This window comes from Rhinopithecus bieti, unplaced genomic scaffold, assembly GCF_001698545.2.
Source record: "Rhinopithecus bieti isolate Rb0 unplaced genomic scaffold, ASM169854v2 scaffold_9899, whole genome shotgun sequence".
Lineage (NCBI taxonomy): Eukaryota > Metazoa > Chordata > Mammalia > Primates > Cercopithecidae > Rhinopithecus > Rhinopithecus bieti.
In genome coordinates this window covers 4,050,693-4,076,458 of record NW_016806979.1, presented here as the reverse complement: position 1 = coordinate 4,076,458, position 25,766 = coordinate 4,050,693, and the positions used below count along the sequence as shown (strand labels likewise).

Genomic DNA, 25,766 nt, shown 5'->3' with positions numbered 1-25,766 from the left:
TGGATTTCCCTGCGGCGCGGCGCGGGGCACACACGGTTAATCCTCCGCGGCTGCTGTTTGGACGAAAAGCGCTGGGGGTGTTGGAGGTTCCTCGCTGCTCACATCTGGCTGGGCTTCGCTGCTTGCGCGTCTATCCCACTTTCTTCGTCTCTTCCTTTACTTTTGAGAAACCGCGCTTCCGCTTCTGGTCGCAGAGACCTCGGAGACCGCGCCGGGGAGACGGAGGTGCTAGGGGCAGACCCGTGGCTGCTCGCACCGCCCCCCACCCTCCTCTTCTGCACCGTGGTGCCCCGGAGGACCTTCTCCCCCGCTCTGTCTCCTTCGGCGAGACTGTGCGTTGCCCCGGACCTGGCCGGGAGGAGGCTTGGCCGCCGGGAGATGCTCTAAGAGCGGCGCGGGAGGAGCGGCCGGCGGGACGGAGGTAGGTGGCCGAGCCGGGGGACCCAGCGCCGCCCCGCCCCTGTCCTCGTGGCTTCAGCCTGGTGGCCAGGGCGGGGATGGCAGACACCTGGGCCAGGACGGACGGGGAGCGCCGTAGGAGGGGCCGGGTTGGCGGCGGTGGCGCAGGGGCAGAAAGACCCGGGGTTTCGGGGACAGCCCTGGCGGCCGGCTGTGGCTCAGCCCCCGCCATAGGCGCCTCTGCGCAGGGGGGTCGTGATGGTCCCAGATCTCCCTGACTGTGGAGAAGCCAGACTCTTCTGCACATAGATACTAACGGGAGTAATTGCACCTTCCCCCCAGTTTTTTGTGGGGTGTTTATCTTGCTTCACTGTTCTCTGGTGCCTTTCTGAGGGTGTGGATGGAAGAGGAATGGTACTAATGCTCGCAGCTGCACCTAGTGGGGATGCTTTCACCCCACTCCGTGTCACCGGGACCACCTGACCGCCGGGTCTGTCCAGTCCTGTCTGTGCCCAACCTGGATCCTTCATGGAATAGGAAGCGCTGACTTTGACCCTCGCATCTGACAGCCTTGGTGTCTTGGAGGGGGTCCAGCTTGGGCAGGAAAAAACAATGTTGCTTCCCCGGGGCCCTCTTGGGAAGCTAAGCTGCCTATGCCACTGGGAGTGGCCGCTGGCCTGGGGCTGGAGCATCTGAGCCGCCTGGGAGTTCTGGCCAGGGCTTCTCCTCCGGTGCAGGTGTGGTCCCCACTGTTAGCCCGGGCCTGGCGGGGTCCAGTTCCCGGGCCACACTCTTCCAGCCCCAGAAAGCCAGATTATCTTCTATGAACCCTTGGGCCGACTCATCCCTGCTTGGGAGGGAGGGAGGAAGCCGCCCCGCTCTGTGAGGTGTTCCTGACTCTTCTACCCCACCTAGTTTCTAGGAAAGGAGGTAACATGACGTGCTGGGAGCTTTCTGGTCCTGAGCTTTGAACATGAAAAATGCCGTGAGAAACTGTTTTCTCCTCCGCTGGCCACTTCGCGGCCCCAGGGGAGCATGTGACGTCCTTACAGGCTGCCCGGCCTCTGCTTTTTATAGTGCTGGAAAGTACACGCTGCCTGGCAGGCCGTGCAGCCATGAACAGCCACAGATAGACGCACTTGGCTGTTGTGTGTGCTGCAGGGAGCGGGAGGACATGCTTCAGGAGGCCTGTCCAGCACCTGCCAACCAGGGAGGAGGGAACCAAGACAGGGAGATGGGAGCTGAGGGCTGAGGACAAGCGGAAGCTTCCCCACCCTCCCTCTTAGACCTGTGGAGCTGGAGAGGCCCCTAGAGACCACCCAACAACAACAGTGGCACTCATCATCTTCATCATCTTCATCATCATCATCTTCATCATCATCATCATCATGATGTTAGCCACAGGTTTGTGTGTCTGCTCACATGGCAGGTGCTGAACATTATATTAATAATTATAATAGTTATTATAATAGTTAATTCTCAACACTTCTATCAAGGGAACTCTCACTTGCGGGAAGAGCAGAGCTGCAAAGCTCAAGAGGCTCACAGCTTGCCTGAGGTCCTAGAGACAGGGATGGAGAACTCCAGACTCCAATCTGTGTCTTTATCCCAAGTGCGCTGTATGCTTTTTTTTTTTTTTTTTTTTTTTTTTTTGAGACAGTGTTTCGCTTTTGTCACCCAGGCTGGAGTACAAGGCCAAATCTCGGCTCACTGCAACCTCTGCCTCCCAGGTTCAAGCGATTCTCCTGCCTCAGCCTCCCAAGTAGCTGGATTAGAGGCGTGTACCACTACGCCTGGCTAATTTTGTATTTTTAGTAGAGATGGGGTTTCTCCATGTTGGTCAGGCTGGTCTCAAACTCTTGACCTCAAGTGATCCACCAGCTTCAACCTCCCAAAATGCTGGGATTACAGGAGTGAGCCACAGCGCCTGGCCTCTAGGGCGTATACTTTTAACCTTCCTATCTGGTGTTGGGAACATGGTGCTCAGCGGGCCAAACTGAGGCTGGGAACTACTCTCTGCCAGCTGACAATGAAGAATGCCCAGGGGCAGGAAGGACACAGGTCTGCTACCCAGGGACTCTCGACTTTTCCTCCTGCCTCCCTCTCCTCCTTTTGTGTCGCCAAGGGTGGTGTCCCCAGTGAGTGTGTTCAGGGAGGCAGGAAACCCTAGGTGGGTGCTCTGCGGCCACAGGACACCGCTGCCCCTCCCCAGCAGGTGCAGCCAGCTGGAAAGGGATGTCCTCCCAAGTGGGAGCAGAGAAAGCCCAAGCTGTCCCAGGAAGGCCGCAGGTTCCCTCCTTGTTCCTAGGAAGTGACCCCCCTGTTCAGGGCAACCAGGACAACAGAGTGTTTTTGGAACATGCTCCTTTCTGTTCTTCTTCCTGGTGCCTCCCCCCAGCTGTAATTAGCATGACTCATAAACCAAATATTCTGGCATTGAACTTTGGTCATCAAAACAAAGATGAAAAGGATTTCGTAGATACAGTTGTGCGCGGGGCCTGGAGCTTCCCGTTTGTGTCTTGTCCTGATGGGTCCCAGTTCCTGGGATCGGGGGCTGTGGCTCAGGTTCCAGAACCTTAGGGAAGGGGCGGGGGTGATGGACACCAGGAAGGGCAGGAAGAAGGAGCAGGTTACACCATCCCCTGGACAGTCCCACCTCTGCCTGACAATCAGTGGCCTCTAGAGATTGAGTGGGGGCACTACCTCGTGGGCCACAGGTTGATTGAGTGCCCCTCAAGTGGGGGCACTACCTTGTGGGCCACAGGTTGCCATTTCCCCTGTTAACCTGCTGAAAATGGCCTGCTGGTGTCACATGGCACAAGGCAGCTCTCTGGACAGGACCCTGCCCCGCTGACCCCTTCACGCAGGCTGAGAACTCCCTGCCCACTTGAGAGTGCAGTCTGGAGGAAACAGCGATGCCAGCTCAACAATGTGTTTCTTTCAGGCTCTCTTGGGGCAGTCCAGCAAGCTGCTCTTATGAGCCGAGGATCCTTGGGGTCCTGTCCTGGTGTCTATGCTGAGGTCCTTGCCTGGAAGGGCCAGTCCTGAGCTTAAGCAGGGACGTGCAGGAGCAGGGCATGCTCACTCCTTTCTTCCTTCCCGAGCCCCGCAGTGAGATACTCCAGCTGCCTCAGCTGCAGCCTCTGGTTCTCCCGGTGAAGCATGTGGTGTGAGCAGGAAGGGAGGGGGGAGGGGCTTCAGGGCCATGTGGGAAGGATCTTTATCTCTGGGTCCTTGTCAAGGTCACGGCTGTGTGACACTTGTGCTGGGGTGATATGAGTGGCTTTTGGCACATCAGCACCCCTCCAGCTGCCTGTTTTTGCCCACACTTGATTTCCAGAGCTGGGCTTGGCATCTGAATATGGTTCAAAGGGGGATGGTCTCTGGCAGGGGCATGGGGGCCCCCACAGTCCCCACTGTACACTGGGGCACCCCTATCTTGCCTCTGAGGCTCCCTGGAGCTAAGCCCTTCTCCAGCCTCAGACGGGGCTGGCACAGACTGCAGGCCCCTCCCTGGGCCCCCATCCTGTCCAGGACGGCCGTCGGGACGGCTGTGGCTGGGCCCGTGTCTGCCCATCTCCCTGGCTCCTGTAGGAATTTTCCTTGACACGAGACAGAGTAGAGAGCAGGAGACGGCAGGCAGGGAGGCAGGAGTCGAGGGGAGGAGGAGGAGGCAGACGGGCCGATGGGGCATGGGGAAGTCAAGTTCTTGGTGCCCTGTGCTGGGTCAAATGTTGCTCTTGGCCACGGCTAAAGCCATACTTGGTGGAATGCCCCAAACCCTATGCTTTGGGTTGTACCCATCCCCCTCAGCAAGACATCTGGATGCCAGCCGCCCTCTGCCCTGGGGAGCAGGGAAGGAAAAGGGCCGCGCCTGGGAAAGCTGCCAGCCCTGGGTGGGTTCGAGGTGGGTGTAGGTCAGAAGGTGGGCAGGGCCCCCCATCTCTGCCCACAGGTTCCTGGGGCCGGTCTTCAGAGCTGGGAACAGAGGTGTGTTCAGAAAACGCTTGGACCCTTTCAACTTGTAGAGTCTAAAGTGAGAGATGGAAGGATCTGGGTGGGTTAGGGGTGACCACAGGTCTCTCGCGTCTCCTGGCATTCAGGGGAGCCACCTCCTCCGTGAAGGATAACGATGAGGGCAAGACTCATGGTTCTGTGGGTCCTCCCTGTGTGGTGCATGAACTCAGACTCCTTTGCAACCCAGAGCTCGGGTCTGCTTCTGCCCATTAGAGGGCACTGGCCAGGAGAGAAAATCATCTGTATCCCTGCACGTGGGCCTTTCTGTCCCTTCTTCAGAGCTGCCCAGCATGCTGGTCTCTCTTCACGCTACAAAAGCAGTGCCCTAAAAATGCGCATCCAATGGGCCACACTGCCCAAGCCCCTCACATTTTAAGGTGTGCGTCTGTATGTTCCTGGTGAGCCCATGCCTAAATCCAAAGGAATGAAACTCCAGTGGTGTATTTTAAGATGCCAGCAGGTTGGCACCAGGGATATCTTAGCACCTTGCATCAAGGACAGTGGTTACCCTGGTGCCTGGTACCATACCTGGCATGTAGTGGGTGTCCAGTAATCCTCTGTTGAATGATGAACGCAAGGGCTCAGCCGCTGGATACAGTCCTCAAAGCCAAAGGCTGCTGCAGCTGTTCCACCTGGGCACAAGTAAGCAAATCGGTGGGTACCATAACCCAACTCTCATAACTCATGAGAGCCAGCGGGTGGGAATGGTTGCTGCACCATGGCTTGGGAGGAGGAGGAGCCTATGTTCTCTGGCATCTTTCTGACCTCCCCTCTGAGTGAAGTGTAATGTGCTTTGCTGTCGGACACACCTGGGTCTAATCTGAGCTCCAGCACCTCCCCACTGTGGAACCTGGGGCAGGCGGCTCCATTGCTCTGAGCCTGTTTGCACATTCTAAGGATCAGGTATTCTAAGGATCAAGCTCAGTGGTGTAAGGAAGGCACCATGTCCAGAGCCTGGCTCTCAGTGGTGGCTTTTCAAGGGTAGCAGGGCTTTGTCAATGTTGATAAACATTGGGCTACTCCTAGGTCCAGGAACATGCCAGCCATTGCACATCACGCACAGGCTGGGCTGAGGACTGGGCTCCGTTTCCTTGTTTCATGGCTGCAGGCCACTGGCCCTACTCAGGCAGCCTCCTTCAACAGCAAGGGCCAAAGACAAAGCCCCTCACTGCTAGGAAACAGGTTCTCTCTGGCTTGCATAATTCCAGCCTGGATGAAGTACCACCCTGCTGGGCTCCCTACCACCTGTGCCATTCCTGGTCCTAACACGTCCCATACCATAGCTGCTAGGGACTTTACTGCCTAAAGGAAGGGGCTTCTTGTTCCATTTGTCCCAAGAATCCAGCTCCCTGCCGGGTATGTAGTAGACACTCAATAAACACCTGTTGAACAAATGAGCAAAAGACCGTGAGACTTCAGCACTACGTCAACTTATATTCCCTGTGCTTCCGCTTGAGCCTTAAACGACGCAGCATCACAAGCCCTCGTTTCTCCCCATCCTACTCTTCTATGCGTCTAGTCGAGTTTCCTGGAATAAACAAAATGCTCCCTTAGTCCCCAGGGTGGGGCTTATTTGTCATTTTTCTAAGTGGAAAATAATGTGTACTTACTGTGAAAAAGGATGTGACTGTTACAGGGGAAAGAAACAGAGGCCAACATAAGAAAATGGTAAGCATCTGTATTTTCATCACTGCAGATAATCGCTGTTGGCAGCCCGGTGGGTGGCCTTTGGGTCTTTGTGGTTTTGTGTGTGTGTGTGTGTGTGTGTGTATGTGCATGTATGTGCGTGTGTCTGCACGTTTTCAACCTGCATTTTCAAAACTCATTACTGCTTTACAAACTAACTTTCTTTCTGTCTGTCTGTCTTTCTTTCTTTCTTTTCTTTCCTTCCTTTCTTTCTTTTCTTTCTTTCTTTCTTTCTTTCTTTCTTTCTTTCTTTCTTTCTTTCTTTCTTTCTTTCTGTCTGTCTGTCTTTCTTTCCTTCTCTTTCCTTCCTTCCTTCCTTCCTTCTCTTTCTTTCTTTCCTTCTTTCTCTCTCTCTCTTCCTTCCTTCTTTTCTTTTTCTTTCTTTCTTTCTTTCTTTTTTTGAGACAGAGTCTCACTGCATTGTCCAGGCTGCAGTGCAGTGGTGCGATCTCAGCTCACTGCAATCTCCATCTCCTGGGTTCAAGTGATTCTCCTGCCTCAGCCTCCTGAGTAGCTGGGATTATAGGCACGTGCCACCACACCCAGCTAATTTTTGTATTTTTTAGTAGAGACGGGGTTTTACCATGTTGGCCAGTCTGGTATTGAACTCCTGACCTCAAGTGATCCACCTGCCTCGGCCTCCCAAAGTGCTGGGATTACAGGCATGAGCCACTGCGCCCAGCCCAAACATCTTTCCGTGTCAGTAAATACTTACCTATTTACAGAGACTCCTAACTGGTGCTGCTGGCTGATTCTGCCCCCCTGATCCCTCCATATTACTTATTTAAATGTCTTTAGAAGGAGCACGTTTCCTAGTCTGCCACAATCCCCATCCCTCCCTATTGCTGAGTTCGCCACTCTCATCAACCACCTCATTTTTCTAGTTTCCATCATATGGATGCACTGTAAATTTTTTGTTTTTTTTTTGAGATGGAGTCTCCCTCTGTCACCCAGGCTGGAGTGCAATGGTGCTATTTCACCTCATTGCATCCTTGCCTCCCAGGTTCAAGCAATTCTCCTGCCTCAGCCTCCCAAGTAGCTGAGATTACAGGCATGTGCCATACCTGGCTAAATTTTGTATTTTTAGTAGAGACAAGGTTTCACCACGTTGGCCAGGCTGGTCTTGAACTCCTGACCTCAGGTGATCTGCCTGCCTCAGCCTCTCAAAGTGCTGGGATTACAGGCGTGAGCCACTGCACCCAGCCATATATTTCATTAAACCGTCTTCCTGGACATGTAGGTGGTTTGTAACCTTGGTGAATGGAGGCAGTGGTTTCATCTCTTTGAAACAGTAGGCTTTCTGAGTGCAGATAAGAGGAGCATTTCTGGGGAAGATGGCTACATGGCAGTCAGCATTCTGGTGACAGTGGTGTACCTTGGATCTCTGTGTCCCCAGCTGGAGTTAGAGAGAGATTTGGACAGAGTTGTGGCTGGGGCGTGTCATCTTTGGCTCTGTACTTGGGATTGATTGAAGGTGAAGGGAGCGTTGGAGCCCTGCTGAGAGTTAGACACCGGATGCTGGTAATGCCTGAGAAATGAGATGTGGCCCCCTTTTCCCAGGGGCTTGGAGTTGTGGGGACAGGAAGAGGAAACCAAGGACCGTAGACTGGTTCTTCCAGATGCTGGGGGAGGGGCACCTACAGCACACCCGGGTCTGGGCAACTTCCTGGAGGAGGTGGCCTCAGGCTGAGCTCTGGAGAATACACGATGGAGAAGGTGGAGGAGAAATGGGCATCCAGACAGAGGAAGGAGCGTGTGCCAGAGGACGAGACCTCGAGTGTGACCTGTTAGGGACTGAGTGGCTCCAGGGAGCTGCAGTGAAGGGGTCTCATGCGGTGTGGGGAAGGGCCAGATGGAAACGCTCAGGGCTTACTCCTTCCTTTATTGGCATAGGAAGCCCTCGGAGCCAGGGGTGGCATTCAGATTTGCGTTTTTCAAAGCTGCCTCTGGAAGCAGTGTGGGAAACAGATGGGAGGCAGAAAACCAGCCAGGACTGGGGAAGAAGTGATGGAGAGGAGAGGAGACCTGCAGGGGGTTGGCGACGGATGAAATGTGGCGGGTGCAAGGAAGGTGGCATCCAAGTGGCTTGCAGGCTTCTGGCCCGGGACCCTGCGTGATGGTGTGCATTGCTTTCACCAAGCTGCAAGCCACAGGAGGAGAAGCCAGTGTGGTGAGGATGGGGGAGAAGGGGATGAGTTAATTGGGGGCTTAAAAGCCTTAGGGCAGAGCAGCCCGGTGTGGTGGCTCACACCTGTAATCCCAGCACTTTGGGAGGCCGAGGTGGGTGGATCACCTGAGGTCAGGAGTTCGAGACCAACCTGGCCAACATGGCAAAACCCCATCTCTACTAAAAATACAAAAATTAGCCGGGTGTGGTGCAAATGCCTGTAATCCCAGCTACTTGGGAGGCTGAGGCAGGAGAATCGCTTGAACCCGGAAGGCGGAGGTTGCAGCGAGCCAAGATTGTGCCATTGTACTCCTGTCTGGGCGACAAGAGCAAAACTCCATCTCAAAAAAAAAGAAAAAAAAGAAAAGAAGTCTTAGTGCAGAGCAAAGAGGAGGTGCTCAGCAGACAACTGCTTATGTGGGTCTAGACCAGTGCTGCCCGGCAGAACCTTCAGCCGTAATGCAAGGTGCTAAGAGCTGTGCTGTGTAGTATGGCAGCTATGGCAGCTGCTAGTCACGGGAGCACTTAAAATGTGGCTCCGGTGACTGAGAACTGGACGTTTCACCTTGTTTAACTGACATAGCCCCACGTGGCTCGTAGCCACTGTGTTGACTTAAACATTTGCAAGCCCAGGTCTCAGCAGCCAGGTCAGTGGTGGGGACGTGGACTGGGGCGTTGTCAGCTGAAGATGTGGTGTGGACCAGGACAGGCAGAAAGAGGTCAGGTGCGGTGGCTTCACGCTGATAATCCTACCCGTTTTAGGAGGCCAAGGCTGGAGGATTGCTTGAGACCAGCCTGGGAAACATAGCGAGACCCTGTCTCTAAAACAATTTTTTTTTTTTTTTTTAATTAGCTGGATGTGGTGGCATGCGCTTGTAGTTCCAACTACCCAGGAAGCTGAGATAGGAGGATCATTTGGGTCCAGGGGTTTGAAGCTGCAGTAAGCCATGATTGTACCACTGCACGCCAGCCTGGGTGACAGAAGGAGACCCTGTCTCCTAAATAAATAAATAAATAAATGTAGCAGAATTAGGAGCAAGAGGAGCTGCGAACTGAGGAACAGCCATGGAGAGCACCGGTCTTTGGGGGTTGATCAGGAAGGCTAAACACTGGGAGACAGTGTGGGCCAAGCCCCAGGGCTGAAGAAGAGGGCAGTCGACATTGGCAGATGCTTACAGGGAGCACCAAAGAGGAATGCAGAAGGTGTTGGGTACTACAAGGGTCGTGGGTGATGGCAGCCGAACAGTCGGGGCGGGGCCGGCAGGAGGCGGGCCAGTGGGATGCTGTGCTGATTATATTCCTGACCTAGAGGCCCCAGGCTGGGGACAAAGCCCTGTCTTGTGCCAGGCTTCCTCGGGAGCTGCCTGGAAAATGCTGGGGCTTGTCCAGGCCCCAGACAACCAAAGACGTCCGTGCTGCTTGTAAAGGGCTGGGTGAGGTGGGGCACCAGGCCATAGAATTCCCAGGTTCTTTCTTCCCTCTGTCTTGGGAACGGTCAGCCCCCGAGGGTGTCCCCGCTGCTGGTTCTGGGGAAGTGGGCGACGGGCCAGGCCACCTGCAGAGTGGGCCAAGGGCAGCTGTTGGTGCCTCTCCTCTCTCACACGGTTCTCAAAGCAGGGGCAAGCCTGCCGCCCGAGGCCTTCCAGCTGGGAGGTGAGCTGAGGACAGCTGCTCTACTCAAGGAAATCTTTGTTTCCACTGGGACGGAATCAGAGCTCTGGAGGCTGGACTGGCCAAGCACCCTGAAGGCCCGATGCCTGGCAGCTCATGCAGCCTCCTTGTTTGCAGGGCCTGGGCGAAAATTTACACTGAGTCCCACTCTTTGCTCCAGGTGAGTCCTTCCTGGTCAAGGTACAGTTGTGGGAGGGAGATGCTTTAGGATGGGAGAATTCTTGGCCCGTCTTTGCTTCACTTTTTTGTCCCAAGCCAGACTTCATTCCCATCCAGGGAAGAGGAAACTGTTGCTAATGAACTTGCAAGTAGCCCTGGAAGAGTCTGTATTCATCCCTGGACTTGGGCTTTGGAAGTAACCATATAAACAACTAAGCCTTAAAACAAACCCTCCTTCTGCAAGACAGGGGCAGCTTTCTGGAAATGGGAGAGAGGGAGATTGAGAGAGGAGATAGGCTCCAGGATCCAGCATCTCTCAGGAAGAGGGGTTGCTCGCTGCCATCTGGCCAGAATTCCTTCCATAAGGGACCCCATCCACCACCAGGTTGAGGGGAAGAAGGAGAGTGTGAGATCAGTGGCAGCAGTGCAATTATAGCAGGGAACATTAGCTATTTTTTTTTTTGAGACGGAGTCTCGCTCATGTCACCCAGGCTGGAGTACAGTGGCCAGATCTCAGCTCACTGCAAGCTCCGCCTCCCGGGTTCACATCATTCTCCTGCCTCAGCCTCCCGAGTAGCTGGGACTACAGGCACCGCCACCTCACCCGGCTAGTTTTTTGTATTTTAGTAGAGACGGGGTTTCACCGTGTTAGCCAGGATGGTCTCGATCTCCTGACCTCGTGATCCGCCCATCTCGGCCTCCCAAAGTGCTGGGATTACAGGCTTGAGCCACCGCGCCCGGCCGAACATTAGCTATTAAATGGGCTTCTAGAAGAGGTAAACACACGTCACTCATCAAATGGGAGCCACTCTGCCCACCTCCTGCCCATCACCAGAGGAGTTTCGTCAATGGGCAATTAGTGTGATGAATGGCTTCTGGCGGGAAGGAAAGGGCTATGAGCAGATGTCACCTGTCAGAAGGACACCCCAATGTGGCACCTTCCTCTTTCTTGGCGCCCCAGTACCTGAGTCCTCTTGCAACAACAGGAGAGCTCTATGCCTCTCAACAGGAGAATTCTACTGATGTCAGAGCCGAGGGGGAGTGGACTCAGGGCTTCTCTTCTGGTTGGGAGGATTCTGGGGATGTTCCAAAGGTGGCAGGAGGGAGTGGCACGAAGGGGTGGTGATGGCTGAGGGGCCATTGAGGCTGTGTAGAAACCAGGAGTGTTTGGGTGCTGGGCTGAATCGTATTCTTTTTTTGAGACAGAGTCTTGCTTTGTTGCCCAGGCTGGAGTGCGGTGATGCGATCTTGGCTCAGTGCAACCTCTGCCTCCCAGGTTCAAGCAATTCTCCTGCCTCGGCCTCCTGGGTAGCTGGGATTATAGACACACTTCACTACTCCCAGCTAATTTTTGTGTTTTTAGTGGAGACGGGGTTTCACCATGTTGGCCAGGCTGGTCTCGAGCTCCCGGCCTCAAGTGATCTGCCCACCTCAGCCTTCCAAAGTGTTGGCATTATAGGCATGAGCCACCATACCTGGCCTGAATCCAGTTCTTGAACTGGAAACCACTAGGTGTGGGAGAAAGTCCTATCTTATGCGAAGCTTCCCTGGGAGATGAATGTAAACTAGGGGGAAGCGGGGTGGGCAATATCCAGACCCTGGAAAAGGCAGACAAAGATGCTTGTCTTGGGTGGACTGAGGTCTGGGGGACAGCGGAGCCCCTGGAGGGCATCTGATACAGGCACAGGGTAGGAGGGAGAGTTGGCCTCTAGGAGCTATTCAAGCAGGCTGGGGATGGATGAGATGCGGTTGCTTGAGAGGAAAGGGTCTAAATGCCTCCCAGATTTCTGGCCTGCTGTTTGTTCACAGTTATTGCTTCCTCCCCAATGGCTTCATTTTAATCTAGAACAGAGCTGTCCAACAGAACTTTCTGCAATGATTGAAATGTTCTATTCTATACTTTCCAACATGGTAACCACTAGCTACATGTGGCTTTTTATTTTTATTTTTTGAGACAGGGTCTTGCTCTGTTGCCCAGGCTAGGGCACAGTGGCAAGGTCGTGGCTCACTACAGCCTCAACCTCCTGAGATCAACCAATCCTCCTGTCTCAGCCTCCAGAGTAGCTGGGACTACAGGTGCACACCACCATGCCTGGCTAATTTTTGCATTTTTTTGTAGAGATGGGGTCTCGATATATTGCCCAGGCTGATCTTTAACTCCTGGGCTCAGGCGATCTTCCCACTTTGGCCTCCCAAGGTGCTGGGATTACAGATACGAACCATGGTACCTGGCCTACATGTATTAATAGTTATTGAATGCTTGAAATGTGGCTAGTGTAGCTGAAGAACAGAATTTTGAATTTTCTTTCATTTTAATTAATTCAAATTTAAATAGCCACACATAGCAGCCGCTGTACCGGACACTACAGTTCTAGAATGTTACCCAGTTAGCATTTTAATTCAACATGTGTTATTCTGTCTTGAGCTATAATTGGGTACGTGTCTGTTTCCTTCACTAGCCTGTTACGTTCTTGAGGTCAGGGAATAGATTTAATTTATGGTTGAATCACTTCCTCCCAAGCCCTTGCACAATGCCATGCAAATCATGGGCATTCAGTAAACCCAGCCTGTGTTAGATTGTCAGCTGAGAGGGCAGCTTGGACTTGTCTGCCAAGGCTCCTTCCAATTCAAGGAGATTATAGGCTTCTTGCCTCTCAGAACAGCTGCTCACCTGATGAGGATTAAAGAAAAAGGAAAACGGTGTTTACAGAATGCTTTTGTCGAAAGGCCCTGCACTGGGTAGAGCGTCAGGACAAAACCCAGGCACACGGTCCCAGAACTTCAGGGGTCCGCTGTCAGCACACACGCATGAGGGCATGCAGGTGAGACAAAGTATAACAGGACCCACTTATTTATTTATTCACCACGCTTAGCTAATTTTTGTATTTATCTTTTTTTTTTTTTTTTTGAGATGGAGTCTCACTCTGTCACCAGGCTAGAGTGCAGTGGCATGATCCCGGCTCACTGCAAGCTCTGACTCCCCGGTTCAAGCAATTCTCCTGCCTCAGGCTCCCAAGTAGCTGGGATTACAGGCATGCGCCACCACGCCCAGCTAATTTTTGTATTTTCAGGATGGTCTGGATCTCCTGAGCTCGTGATCCACCCGCCTCGGCCTCCCAAAGTGCTGGGATTACAGGCGTGAGCCACCGCGCCCGGCCAATAGGCCCAATTTGAAATAGATATAAGGAATCATGAACGTATGTGTAACTACTGTCTCCTTAAAGGATCTACCACAGATCCATGAGGCCTGTGAAGGGATAAAAATTATTATTGCTGCAGGGTCTCACTCTGTCACCCAGGCTGGAGTGCAATGGTGTGATCATGGCTCACTGCAGCCTTGACCTCCTGGACTCAGGGGATCCTCCTACCTCAGTCTCTTGAGCAGCCACTGGGACTACAGGCGCATACCACCATGCCTGGCTAATTTTTGTGGTTTTGGTAGAGATGGGGCTTCACTATGTTGCCCAGGCTGGTCTTGAACTCCTAGGCTCAAGCAATCCTCCCACCTTGGCCTCCCAAAGTGCTGGGATGACAGGTGTGAGCCACTGCATGTGACCAAGGGATACAATTTCTTTCTTTCTTTTTTTTTTTGAGACAGTTTCACTCTGTTGCTCAGGCTGGAGTGCAGTGGTGTGATCTCAGCTCACTGCAACCTCCGCCTCCTGAGTTCAAGCAATTCTCCTGCCTCAGCCTCCCGAGTAGCTGGGACTACAGGCCCACGCCACCACGCCCAGCTAATTTTTGTATTTTTAGTAGAGATGGGGTTTTGCCATGTTGGCCAGGCTGGTCTTGAACTCCTGACCTCAGGTGATCCATCTGCCTTGGCCTCCCAAAGTGTTGAGATTACAGGCGTGAGCCACCGCGCCCGGCTGCGATACAAATTAACAGAGAAGTGTCCTCAGGCTTCCTGTCCTCCTCTACGTCCTGTGTGTAGCCTGGTTTCTCTTTTCCGGCCTCCCTCCTCCTGTAAAGGGGGATGTGTTCTTGTTCAGGAGAAGGTCCGGTGTAGGTGGATGGTGTGGGGTTGGGGAAGGGACGCTGAAGAGCGGCTGGTCCTCAGGGACATGGAGGGGAGGAAAATGGTCGCCGAATTACCATGGAAATTGGCTCTTATTTGCAGGATTTGGGAAAGGCGAGTAAAGAGCTTGAGTCATGCTGGAACTGTCTTCAGCTGCCTTGACTGCGATGTGGCCTGGAGACTGGGCCACGTTGATCTGGATTCGTGTGGGTTTCACACCACTGGTCAAGATGTGCTCGGGGCACTTTCCTGGAACTGCCTAACACGTTCTTCCAGATAACGTTGCTGGGACACAGCCTCCCCACCGTAGGGGGATTTTTGCTGGAAATCACTAATAGTGATCTGGAGCCAAGTTTGGTTAGATGTTGGGCAATACTGTTTTTGCCCAAAAGTGACTAAAATGATCATAATGTTATAATGCTGGCTTTGCTGTGGGATTTGGTAAAATGGTTCTTAAGATCTTTTCAAGAAGGAAAGATTTCAATCTGGGTTTGCTCTGACTCCAAAGAGGAAGCCTTTGAGGGGATCCACTACCACCAAAACGGCCTTCTCCCTATCAGCCTGAGCCTGGGGCTGGCTCTCTGTTGGGCTTTCCCAGCTCCATCCCCTCGCCCCCGCCACACCCAGGTGACAGCATTGTTCCTAACCCAGCTGCATCCTGGATCCCATCTCTTCTGATCAAGGTGTGGAAAATCCCTTTGCTAGACTAGAAAGAAAGAGACCAACATAAAAACAAGTGCTGGTGCTTAGCTAGGGGTAGTTCTGCCCCCAAGGAACAGGCATATTACCGTGTTTGGAGACAGTTTTCATTGTCATAACTAGAGGTGGTGATGCTAATGGCATCTAGTGTGGACAGTCCAGGGTTACTGCTAAGCATCCTGCAGCACACAGGCTAGCCCCCCATCACAGGGGATTATCTAGGCCCAAACCTCAATGGTGCCAGGGTTGGCATCAGGGTGGCAAACACCTATAATCCCAGCACTTTGGGAGGCAGGTGGATCACCTGAGGTCAGGAGTTCAAGAGCAGCCTGGCCAACATGGCGAAACTCTGTCTCTACTAAAAATACAAAAATTAGCCAGGCTTGGTGGCACACACCTGTAAGCTCAGCTACTAGGGCGACTGAGGCAGGAGAATAACTTGAACCTGGGAGGTGGAGGTTGCAGTGAGCCGAGATCATGCCACTGCACTCCAGCTTGGGTGACAGAGCGAGACTCCATCTCAAAAGAAAAAAAAAAACACCAATGGTGCCAGGGTTGAGAAACCAGAGTAGAATAAGCCAAGGTAGCTTTGTAATGCCTTTTGTAGTTACTTTCCAACCTCTCTGAAATAAACGTGTGCGTGTATAAATATGTATATGTGTATATATGTGTAAACGTGTGTATATATATAAAAAATTTGGGGTTCAGGAAAAAATGTTTAAAGAAAGGAAAATCTCTTTTCCTTTTAACCGGTACAAGTTTGCCACTTAAAAGGAAAAAACAGTAATTATTAAGGCGCCAAGGAGAAACAGAGGAAATACAGAAATAGAGAAATAAACAAATTTAGAGAATTCAATCTGACAAATATTTGCTGAGCACCAGTGACATTCAGGGTGCTGCAGGATGCTTGGCTGGGGGACGTCCCAGCCCTGGAGGAGGTCACCCACGGTCTGCTGAGTAGACTTTCATAGGCTAGACAAACTCTCTGCAGTAGGAGACAATAGGAAAAACAAAATTATGGTGCCCACCTATGATCCCAGCACTTTGGGAGGCCAAGGCAGGTGAATTGCTTGAGCTCAGGAGTTTGAGACCAGCCAGGGAAACATGGTGAAACCCTGTCTTTACGAAAAAACAAAAAAAATTTAGCTGGGCATGGTGGGGCATGCCTGTAGTCCCAGCTACTTGGGGGGTTGAGGTGGGCAGATGGCCTGAGCCTGGAGGGTTGAGGCTGCAGTGAGGCAGAGTGAGACCCTGTGTCAAAAAAGAAACGGAAAACCGACGATAGAGACATTTTCCCAGTTGAGGGGCCTGGGAAGGCTTCAGGAAGAATATGAGACCTTGAGTTGGGTGTTGAAGACATGATGGGCAGGATTTTGTCATCTGTTGTCAGCCGGAGTTCAAATGCAGCCACCCTGCTCAAAAATCAGTCTTGGCCTAGTGTGGAGGATCAAGCCTGTAATCCTGGCACTTTGGGAGGCCAAGATGGGCAGATCACTTGAGCCCAGGAGTTTGAGACCAGCCTGGGCAACATGGTGAAAATCTGTCTCTATTAAAAAAACAAAAAACAATTAGCTGGGTGTGGTGGTGTACACCTGCAGTCCCTTCTCCTTGTGAGGCTGAGGTAGGAGGATGACTTGAGTCCAGGAGGCAGAGGCTGCAGTGAGCTGAGATTGCACCACTGCACTCAGCCTGGGTGACAGTGAGATCCTGTCTCAAAAACAAAACAAAACAGAATTTTAAGCTAATTAGCTTCTCCCAGTCTCTGTTTTCTCATTTACAAATTTGGTACAGTAATGAATGAATATTGTTTCTCTAGAGGATTGTGGGGCCATCTGTGATGGGATAAAAATTATTAATGAGGAAGTGTTCTCAAACCTAACCAGACTGGCTAGCTGGAGAGATAACTTAGATGTGCATTTTACAAATTAACATGTGCAGATACACACTCTCTTTGGCAAGTGGTGAGAGGTATCAGAGATTTTGGGTGGGGGCTGGCCTAAGCAGCCCCTTGGTCATCGGGACGGTCTCTGGGCCCTGACGCATGGGAGGGACAGCTGGCTGGTAGGATACTTGGAGATGGGGGCTCCAGCTAAGACACTGCAGGAATGGGCGGGGGTCATGCAGTGGGGTGAAGACTAGGTGTAGGTGTGTGTGATGGGAGGAAAGAGGTTCGGGGGGGCCCACCTTGCTCTCCTCACTCTCACCTCAGAGGCTCCATATCTTCCCCTGCAATGTTGACTTGGTGTGAAGGCTCTGCGGGGAGCCCTTCGGACCTCACTCAAGAGCCCACTAAAGGCCGGGCGTGGTGGCTCACGCCTGGTGTCCCAGCACCTTGGGAGATGACGTGCACTTCTCACCCACCTTCTCACTGGGTGGCTGTGTGTTGAATGAGGTGTTCCCACAGGGCCTGAGACATTTCGAGTTTTACATTTTGGTGACAAAGAGGGGTTAGAGTTGACCACAGTCGCTATGCCCCTCGGTGGGGAGGTTTACGGCCCACCTGAAACGGCTGGGCATGTGACTCCTGATGCCAGATTTCTGGGCGAGGGGAGCGAGCCACTCACAGGGTGGCAGGTGGGCGTTCGTCTAATGCGGGCCCAAGCGCCGACCCTTACGGGCTCCCTGGACTCCCCACCTCCGTGAGCACCCCTTTCTAGAAGGACTGTCCCAAAACTGGATGAAGAGGGTCCTGCCCCAAGCTTTTGCCAAAAGCTCTGGGAGTGAGAGACGTGGGGTTGGCTTCCTGGAAGGATGACTGCTCTCCGGGGCTGGGCTTGGCACATCCCTAAAGTACATGCCAAGGACACTCGCTGATGCACCGCCTGGAGGCTGGAAAGCAGCTTGCAGCTGCCTTCCTACCCACCTGCCCACAGGTGAAGGACCTGGTCATTGAGCCAGCTTTGCTTTAAGGGATGATGATCATTCAAAGCTTACTTGGGATTTTTCTTACTGTCCTAAAAGGGGTGGTAAACAATTGTCCGTGGGGCCAGCAGCTGATGGACTCTCCTTCCCGAGAGGCTGGGTGGGCAGAGACAGCACCTTGCTCAGCAACCCCTCAACACCAGCCTGACTGGCTGAGGCTCTGGGGGCAGAGTGTGCGTGCACATGTGAAGGTCCGTGTACATGTGAGCGCATGTGTACATGAGTGGATGTGCATTCATGTGAATGTGTTGAGTATGCGTGCGTGCATGTGATGTGGGTATATGTGCATGTGAATGTGTGCATGTGGATTGCATGTATTGTGAATGTGAATGTGTGTGATTGCATGTATGTGAATGTGTGCGTGTGCACGTGTTCAGAGTGTATGTGGATTGCATGCATGTGAATGTGTGCATGTGTGGGCTTCATATATGTGAATGTGCATGTGAGTGGATTGCATATATGTGAATGCATGTGGATTGTGAGTGCATGTGATGGTGTATGTGTGAGTCTCATCACGCTGCAGGACAGGAGAGGACAGCAGAGACTGTGCAGGCCAAGTGTCAGCTTCCCTTGAAAAGTTGTGAAGGACTCTGGATGGCATCATGTGTATTGTGTGCATGTGAATGTGTGGGTTGCATGTGAGTGTATGTGTGCGCACGTGTGGATTGCATGTGTGTTGAGTGCGTGCGTGTGTGTGCATGCATGGGTGTGTGAGAGTGATTGTCCTCCCAGAAGCTGTGTAACTGCAGCATTTCCCAGTGGCGTGAGGCTGGGGAAGCACCTCTGATTTCCAGGCTGTTCCTCTGTGCAGCTGCTTCCTAACTTCGTGCCTTCCCCGTGTTTCTTTCCCACCAGGGCCCAGGAGGAAGATGGGCTCCCGTGGACAGGGACTCTTGCTGGCTTACTGCCTGCTCCTGGCCTTTGCCTCTGGCCCAGTCCTGAGCCGTGTGCCCCATGTCCAGGGGGAACAGCAGGAGTGGGAGGGGACTGAGGAGCTGCCCTCCCCGCCGGACCATGCCAAGAGGTGAGGGGCCACGAGGGTGTAATAGCAGGATCTCTGGCTCTGGCCAGGCTGAGCCTGGGGCTTGGGGCCTCCGGGGGAGCTGGTTCACTGTAAGATGTGAAGGCGAGAAAGCCAAAGCTGAGCCGTGGCCCTGCTGGAGGCTGGTCCTGCAGGACAGACGAGCTATTCCTCCTTTCAGTGGCTTGGGCACCTCACCTGAAACTGGACAGTGGTCCAGCCTCACCATAAGCTGAAAGGAGCAGGGTCTGCAAGTGGCTTTGCAGCTGCCTTCTTAAGAGCAGACCAAGCTCCCAAATCCACTCTCCAGTTTTTGTCTTTTCCTTCTCTGTCTGCTGAGAATGTCCGCTGGGGTCCTAGGCACCACCTGGAGGCAGGGTGAGATGGAGCACGGCCTTACGAGAGATGCTGGACCAAGAGCTGGTGTCCACGGCCCATGCATCTCATCACACTGCAAGACAGGAGAGGACAGCAGAGACCGGGCGGGCCAAGTGTCGGCTTCCTTTGAAGGGTTGTGAAGGACTCTGGATGGCATCTGCCTTCGTGTCTATGACCTGCAATGAGAGACTCTAGCAGACCTGGGTCATTTCCTAGGGAAGCCGAGTGCTTTATCCAACTGCCATGCATCCAGCATGAGGTCCTGGAGACCCGGCGACAGCTCAATCCTGGCTTGGAGTCTCCTCATTATTTTGAGCATTGGGCTGACTTGATACTTGAGGCTTCAGGCTAACTTTAGTGTACAATGGGATTGGACAGGATTTGAGGCTGAGTCACACCATTCCATTCTTTCTTATTCTCCCTCCTCTTTCTTTGATTGAGCCCCTCCTATCAGTCAGGCCATCCCCCAGGCAGGGGGACACATGACTGGCATAGTCCTGGCCTCCAGGAGCTCTGAGGCCGAGAGGGAGACAGACCCATGAGAGACAGTGCAGTGTGGTGGGCTTTGTAGGAGGGGTGCATCCATGATGCTGGAGGCAGGGTCAGGAGAGGGAGGAGCGGGACAAGACTGAGAGGAGTGAACTAAGTCTTGAAGGACACCTGGGGGCCTCCCAGGTGCAGAAGGAGGGGAAAGTCGCCTGGTAGCTGGAATGGGGTGTGCCGAGGCATGGTTGGCAGTGTTTGTCGGGGCTGGTGGGTGGCTTGGGATGGTGAGACCCAGTGCTAGAGGCTGAAGGACAGGAGGGCAGTTGAGCCTAGAGGCAGCTGGGTCTAGTTAGGGAGAGTCTCACCTGAATGAAATCCTATAAAGAACAAGGGGGGTCATGGGAAAGCTTAAATTGGACAGTGTTCTCGGAAGAAAGCCGGAGGCAGGCAGCAGAGAGGATGAGCTGGTGCAAGGAGAGGCCGATTCCAAGCGAGAGTCGAAATGGCAGGGGTGCCTCAGAGACAATGAGGGCCCCGGGCTCAGGTCTGGAGGTGCCTTGAGGCTGGGGGCCCAGGACTCTGCTCAAGGTTTCGGCGGGGAGAGTTGGGGGTGACGCTGAAGGCTCCACCCTGGGCACCCGCTGCTGATGCCAGGAACAGATCTCAGAAAGAGAAGATTCCAGGGACGAAGGGATGGGGACAGGGGTTTTTGTTTTGCACACATGACATTTGTGGGGCCTGTTGCATCTCCAGATGGATACTTCTGGTGAGAAGTTTGAAGTCGAGGTCTGGGGCTTAGGAGAGAGGTAGGGGTGAGATGTCCATCTGAGAGTCCTGGGCTTGTGGGTAGCTGAACGTAGGGCACAGAGATCCATTTCCTGGATAGTCTGGGGTGTAAAAGTGGGAGCAGCGTTAGATAAGGGGCTGGCCCATCCAGGGGGACTTTGCTGCCCCCTTGGGTCTGTGCAGCTCTACAGCCTGGGCAAGAAGAGCCACAAGCCAGAGCACACACAATACCGCGAAGGGCCGCGAGGTGGCAGCCAGGAGCCGCCGCCATGCATCCTGCCCGCGGGCCGGTCCTTCCAATGTCAGGTTGGAAACGTTCGAGTCTCTCCAGCGGCCGCAGCTGAGAGGAATCCTAAAGATCCACTTGAACCTTCTCATTCACAGACCAGTCAGCTTCATATGTTATTTTCTAGCATCACGGATATACAATAGGGAGTCCTGGCACTGTCTTGTGTCACCCAAGACCCTCTCCTAGACGTGTGGATTTTTCCCAAGCAGCCAGCGTCTTGTGTGGTGCTCAATTGATCGCCGTGTGTGTTTCCAGGACTGTCATTGCCTTTAACAAAGGACGGGGGCTTGTTCTGTAGTGAGGATCCCAGAGTGGGCCGTGAGCCCACCAGCATGAACACAGAGCTTTGTGGGCCCAGATGAGAGAGGGAGAAGGCAGGTCAGGCCCACCAGACCCACTGGCGGCAGAAGAGAGAAGCGTTGCCAGGCCTGAGAGTTCCTGACTTTCACTGTGATGCATTATTCCCTCAGGGCTGAAGAACATGAAAAATACAGGCCCAGCCAGGACGAGGGGCTCCCTGCTTCCCGGTGCTTGCGCTGCTGCGACCCCGGTACCTCCATGTACCCGGCGACCGCCGTGCCCCAGATCAACATCACTATCTTGAAAGGTCAGACGGCTGCAAAGATGAGCACAGGGGTGGCCAGGGCTGCTCTGTGCTGATCTGGAGGAAGGGATGGAGTCGTTAGGGTGGGGCTGGGCGAGAGCAGAATGGCTCCCTCGGGACACGGAGCAGAGGCAGGCAGGCTGTCATCTAGAGGGGAAGGCACAGGAGATTGATTTTGAGGCTCTGGCCCCTCCCCAAGAGGTGGGGTTGGAAAGGGGCCTGCAGGACCTAGAGCAGGAGAGGGAGCCCAGTGGCTGCTTGGGGCCTCTTCCCTCCAGTTGTATGTGGACGCCAGGCTTCTAGGCCCTTTGATTTGGGGCTTGGTGCCCCAGCCTGCTTTCTGAAATGCCACCCGCTCGCCCCGGTCCTGCACACGGCAGATAACCCCGCACAGCCCCGTGAAATCGAACTGCAAACACTTGCAGCCTAGATCCTGAGCCGGCCCAGACATCTGGAGTTCATTTGCTGAGCGAGCCGTGGGTCTGGCCACAGAGCCCGTTGCTTTTGGACGAACCTGTATTTTTTTTTTTTTTTAACCAGGGCTTTCCAGAAGGAAAAAAAAATTATTGCTTCTCGGCAAAAATAGAACCGTCCTTGAGGTTGAGTCTGTTTGCTTGGCCAGTTTGGGAATCAAAATATCCCTGTGCCAGGCTGGGAAGCTGCCCGTGGTGGTGGGCTGGGGGCAGGAGTGAGGCTTCTGCCAGGTCAGGGCTGTGGGGACGAATCAGGACTGCGCCAGGGACCAGAGCGTGAGCAGCCAAGGCTCAGGACACCACCGGATTACTCCATTAACAGCACATATCTTCCCGTCCCTTTTAGGGGAGAAGGGTGACCGCGGAGATCGAGGCCTCCAAGGGAAATATGGCAAAACAGGTTCAGCAGGGGCCAGGGGCCACACTGGACCCAAAGGGCAGAAGGGCTCCATGGGGGCCCCCGGGGAGCGGTGCAAGAGCCACTACGCCGCCTTCTCCGTGGGCCGGAAGAAGCCCATGCACAGCAACCACTACTACCAGACGGTGATCTTCGACACGGAGTTCGTGAACCTCTACAGCCACTTCAACATGTTCACTGGCAAGTTCTACTGCTACGTGCCCGGCATCTACTTCTTTAGCCTCAACGTGCACACCTGGAACCAGAAGGAGACGTACCTGCACATCATGAAGAACGAGGAGGAGGTGGTGATCTTGTTCGCGCAGGTGGGCGACCGCAGCATCATGCAAAGCCAGAGCCTGATGCTGGAGCTGCGGGAACAGGACCAGGTGTGGGTGCGTCTCTACAAGGGCGAGCGCGAGAACGCCATCTTCAGCGAGGAGCTGGACACCTACATCACCTTCAGTGGCTACCTGGTCAAGCACGCCACCGAGCCCTAGCTGGCCGGCCACCTCCTTTCCTCTCGCCACCTTCCACCCCTGCTCTGTGCAGACCCCAGGGCTCGGCACCAGGCTGACCCCACCGCCTCTTCCCCCATCGCTGGATTCCGCCTCCCTGGCTTTGGCCAGTTCAGTGAGATGCCCTGCACGCACAGAAAGCCAAAGTGGCCGGTGCTCCCAGATGCTGCAGCCTCTGGAGAGAGCTGAGGGCAGGTGAAATGACCAGGGCGGGGCGCCCGCAAGAACCCTCAGGGACCTTCCGCTGCCCTCTCGGCACACATCCTCAAGTGGAGCCCGCACAGCGAGACGCGGGTGGCGGCAGGGCATCCCAGGGTGCAGCGCCGGAGCTCCAGTTCTTGGAAATAATTAGGCAAATTCTAAAGGTCTCAAAAGGGCAAAGTAAACCGCGGAGGACAAAGAAAAGCGTTGTTATTTTTGTCTTTCCAGCCAGCCTGCTGGCTCCCAGGAGAGGGACTTTTTCAGTTGAGACTCCACTTAAGATCCAAAGTTAAAGCCCTGGGGTCAGGGGAGGGGCTGGGGGCAGGAAACTACCTCTGGCTTCATTCTTTTAAGCCATGTAGGAATTTTCTTGAGGGACAGGTGGACCCTGACATCCCTGTGGCCTTGCCCAAGGGCTCAGCTGGTCTTTCTGAGTCACAGCTGCGGGGTGATTGGGGCTGGGACCGCAAGCGTCAGCCTCCCAGAGGGACAGCTGAGCCCCCCTGCCTTGGCTCCAGGCTGGTAGAAGCAGCCAAAGGGCCCCCGACAGCGGCCAGGGACCCCTGAGTCCCCCAGGCCTGCAGATGTTTCTATGAGGGGCAGAGCTCCTGGTACATCCATGTATGACTCTGCTCCACCCCCATGCCACCCCAGAGTCCTGGGGGGGTCTCCATGACTGCCACCCTGGCATCTACTTTCTGTGCCGCCTGCCACACGAATCAGCCCCAGAAGGCCCTGGGGCCTTGGCTTCTGTTTTTTATAAAACACCTCACGCAGCACCGCAGTCTCCTGTCTCCTGGTGGGCTAAGCACCCCCATTTCCACATGTGTTGTGTTGGCTGGCAGTGAGGCTGATCCAGACCCCTTCCGCCCCCACCACCCTCATCCAAGTCTCTGACCAGTAGCCTGACAGGGGCTTTTTCTAGGCTTCAGAGCAGGGGAGAGCTGGAAGGGGCTGGAAAGCTCACGCTTGCCTGTTTCTTCAGACTCTGTGAGCCTCAGTCCTGAGACCAGAGTCAAGAGGAAGTGCACGTCCCAACCACCTGGGTCAGGATTCACTCTCAGGAGCTGGGTGGCAGGGGAGGCAATAGCCCCTGCGGCAATTTCAGGACCACCTGGAGCAGGGCTGCTCTGGCCCCACCCATGGCCGCCACGTTTTCTGATCTCCAGGAACCCCACAACCCCTCTCCACCTCACCCCACGTTGATGCCCAGGGTCATTCTTGCTACTTGCTGGGCCCCCAAAGCTCCACTGCCGCTCTTCCTTCCCCCATCCCCCACCTGGTTTTGACTAATCTTGCTTCCCTCTCTGGGCCTGGCTGCTGGGATCTGGGGTCCCTAAGTGTCTCTCTTTAAAGAACTTCCGTGGGTCAAACTCTGAAAGCCGAGTTCTGTGGGCGTGCCTGGAAGCAGAGTGCCACACTTGCTGCTTAAGCTCCCCCAGCTCTTTCCAGAAAACATTAAACTCAGAATTGTGTTTTAAGCATCCTGCCTCGTCAGTTTGCTCATTAAACTGAATTGTCGTCGTCTTCTCCTCTCCACCTAAAGTCCACTCCTGCCTGGGAGGCCCTCAGCTTCATACCTGGGGACATTGGCACCCAGCAGGCACATGCTGGACCCTGAGTTGCCTCGCTCCTCCCGGGGGTGCAGCCTCCCATGGGTGGGGCAGCCAGAGCGTGTCTCAACTGCAGCTGAATGTGTGCCCGAGTCGGACGCGTGGGGCCTGGGTAGGTCTGGGCACTTGTGAGAGGTGGGTGGGAGGCAGGGGCTTGCTCTCCTGAGCAGGACCATACTGTCCCCTGGGAGGGAGAGAAACCATGGAGGTAGCAGCTTGGCCGTGGCTCTGCAGCCTGGACACAATCCCTTTCCTAGGGCTGCTGTGGAAACCGGGGTTAAGGCATGGGTGGCATAAGGCTCTAGCGGAGGTTCCTTCCTGCCCCTTCCAGCTCTTGGTGGCCCCAGGCACTCCTTGGCTTGTGGCTGCATCTCCTCAGGCTCTGCCTCCATCTTCACGTGGCCTTCCCCTCTGAGTGTCTCAAATCTTCCTCTCCCTTCCCTTACTATAACACCTGTTGGAGGATTTAGAGAATCAGGTAAATATTTAGGGCCCACTGTAAATCCAGGACAGTCTTCTCTCTAGATCCTAATTACATCTGCAAAGACGATTTCCAAATAAGGTGACATTCACAGGTACCACAGATGAGGACTTGGACATACCTTATTTCAGGGGATACAGTTCAACCACTACCACGGCTTGTAGCTTGAATATACCCATCAGCAGCCTGCTCTGTTCTCCAGTGGTGCAGAGCAGATGTTAGTTCTTCTCTCCATTGCTTGCCAGCTGGGTTAGAAGCCAGGCCCTGATCCAGCTGCCGATGGGATCTACCTTGCTCTCTCTGGTGCCAGCAGGCTGCAAACAGCTGATCTCCTTCTTCTGCCTGCTCCTGGAGTGAAGCCACGTGGTCATGCTTGGCCCTGGGCTAGGGCCAGACTGGATCAGGTGGACCCTGCAATCCTGCTCTCTGTGGGAGAAGGAGCAGGCCCCCACCTCTGGGGAGTTCAGGCCACTCAGCAGAGGATGCGCTTCCCAGGCAGTGGGGAGCAGGGACTAAGTGCCCTTCCCAGAGGTGCCTGGAGGGAACCAGCCAGCTTCTTACAGGTGCCCAATGACAACCCTCTCTGGAGACAAAGTCAAGTGGACTGTGTAATACCTATTTCCCTGCTGGTCAAGTTCTCGTGGGAAAGGAGGCAGGGTCTGCTCCCGGGCCTGCCCCATGCTCCTTTTAACATCCCTCTACCTTTGGGGTTCCCCCACCCCCAATCTTTTCAGGCTGGCATTTATGCTCCACCCATTCTTCCTCCAAATATTTCCCTTGC

The 25,766-nt window shown here is 54.1% G+C and overlaps 1 protein-coding gene across 3 annotated transcripts; it reads left to right on the top strand.

Annotated features, from left to right (window-relative positions):
• C1QTNF1 (C1q and TNF related 1) lies at nt 1-24,375 on the top strand. Of its 3 annotated transcripts, none has more exons than XM_017879350.1 (5): nt 1-421; nt 10,058-10,100; nt 18,594-18,762; nt 21,169-21,305; nt 22,122-24,375. In XM_017879350.1, exons 3-5 carry the CDS (start codon nt 18,608-18,610, stop codon nt 22,670-22,672), a joined length of 843 nt encoding a protein of 280 aa, XP_017734839.1. In that variant the 5' UTR covers nt 1-421; nt 10,058-10,100; nt 18,594-18,607; the 3' UTR covers nt 22,673-24,375. The 3 variants fall into 3 exon arrangements, with proteins under 3 accessions (XP_017734839.1, XP_017734838.1, XP_017734837.1); XM_017879349.1 differs by having other exon boundaries at nt 9,884-10,100; XM_017879348.1 differs by lacking the exon at nt 10,058-10,100 and having other exon boundaries at nt 4-421.
• Nucleotides 24,376-25,766: the final 1,391 nt, after the last annotated feature.

What these genes read in the sequence shown, in the direction of transcription:
- C1QTNF1 (XM_017879350.1), top strand. Translation starts at nt 18,608, where the DNA reads ATGGGCTCCCGTGGACAGGGACTCTTGCTGGCTTACTGCCTGCTCCTG. An exon ending in CCGCCGGACCATGCCAAGAG is followed by an intron (nt 18,763 to 21,168) that starts GTGAGGGGCCAC and finishes TTATTCCCTCAG; the next exon opens with GGCTGAAGAACATGAAAAAT. An exon ending in CAACATCACTATCTTGAAAG is followed by an intron (nt 21,306 to 22,121) that starts GTCAGACGGCTG and finishes CGTCCCTTTTAG; the next exon opens with GGGAGAAGGGTGACCGCGGA.